Source organism: Octodon degus, unplaced genomic scaffold (assembly GCF_000260255.1).
Source record: "Octodon degus isolate 3935 unplaced genomic scaffold, OctDeg1.0 scaffold00093, whole genome shotgun sequence".
NCBI classification, from domain to species: domain Eukaryota; kingdom Metazoa; phylum Chordata; class Mammalia; order Rodentia; family Octodontidae; genus Octodon; species Octodon degus.
The window spans coordinates 2,990,898-2,992,430 of record NW_004524669.1 but is presented as its reverse complement, the minus strand read 5'-3'; the positions used below and the strand labels follow the sequence as shown (position 1 = coordinate 2,992,430).

General features: G+C 40.1%; 1 protein-coding gene across 1 annotated transcript in view; it reads right to left on the bottom strand.

The window, feature by feature from the left end:
• Positions 1–272: 272 nt before the first annotated feature.
• The window catches only part of Atf1 (activating transcription factor 1), a 62,198-nt gene continuing 60,937 nt past the window's right edge, over positions 273–1,533 (bottom strand). The window contains exons 5-6 of the mRNA XM_004637810.2: positions 522–701; positions 273–436 (exon numbers count right to left, since the gene is read on the bottom strand). Coding sequence (XP_004637867.2) covers positions 273–436; positions 522–701 — 344 coding nt within the window. The remainder of the gene's footprint in view (positions 437–521; positions 702–1,533) is intronic.

The window sequence follows — 1,533 nt, the reverse complement described above, 5'->3', positions numbered from 1 at the left end:
GTAAGCTCAACAAGAACAAAATGTTGTCTGAAAAGCTTTCCTTGAAAGTGCTACTTCAAAGGATACAATAAAAATGAAATAATTATAGAGTACACACTATATTAAAGAAAATACAGTGAAATTCGGTGATCTACTGGGAATGAAGGAGACAATCTAACACATCACAAAATGAAGCTGATATAAATCTCCTTATTTATAACTGTACTATTCTAATATCTGGTATTCTAAGATTTACAAAACCCTTACCCATTCTGGTAGTGTAATTTTACTGCTTACCTATTTTTCATCAACCGTATTTCTCTCTTCAGTTGGGGGTCATCTGTCTTGGTTGTCTGAGATGATAGAGTCACTGGAGACGTCATCATTACAGTCGGTTGCAGCGAAGTAGCTGAAGGTGTGGTACGGATCTGATATGTCTGCATATCTCCTGATGCAGCTATATGGTCAGAAAGGTGAATTAATTGCTAAATGCCTTTGAAAGTACTCTGTGAAACTTTGCATAGACAGTTAAACATACTTACTTTGTACAACCACCTGGTTGCTGGGCACAAGTATTTGCTGTCCATCAGAGGTCTGTGCATACTGGAGAATCGTACCTTGCTGAGTACTGCCGGAATTGGTCCTGGTTAATGTCTGAAGTCCCTGTACACCATCTGTTCCTGGACTGGCCAAATGTAAAGCTCCATTTGGGGCAATGGCAACTTTAACCAAAAAGAGAAAATAGTATTATAAGGCTACATAATACACTAAATTCTGAATGGTAAAAAAACAATGTATTCAAATAGATATGAATATGCAACTCTGCTTAGTAACTGTGGACCACTTTGTGTGACAAGTCAAAATAAGTAAAATAGGGGGCCAGGGAGATGGCTCAGTGGAATAAGCGCTTCCCTGGCAAGTGCAAGGGCCTGAGTTCAATCCCCAGTTCCGCAAAAAAAAAAAAAAAAGTAAAATAGTATGTCTTTATAAAATTCAATAGTCAAGCTGTATTGCCTTAAATTCAGCCTCAAGTTGTATAACTGATTAGTAAAAACAGCACATTTTGGAATCCATGGGGGCACTCCATGCTAAATGCACAGAAATTCTAAAGCATCAGAAGAGGGTCCCATGGCTAACCATTAAAGAAAGAAAAGAGAAGGAAACACAAGGTGCCGGCCAAATAGCTCAGCGGATTAAATGCAGGTGCAGGTTCCAGGGGTTCGACCCCCCAGGTCTGCCATGCCAGTCCCACCCTCGGGGTGGGGCGCACTGAAACAGCAATTGACACTGGGCGTGGTGGCACGCGCCTGTAATCCCAGCTTTTGGGAGGCTGTAAACAGGTGGATCACTGTAAATTCAATCTAGTAGTGAGACCCCGAACACTCTGTAGACCCTTCCCTAAAATACAAAAAAAAGGGAAACATAAACACTGTAATTTTTGCATAGTACTTAACTGATATTTAAGAAATGTAATCTGTTCATTTATTTCCTTGTGAAAATAAAAGCACCAGAAAGCCACCTATTAGATCACATTACTTAGCTCACCACAGGTAG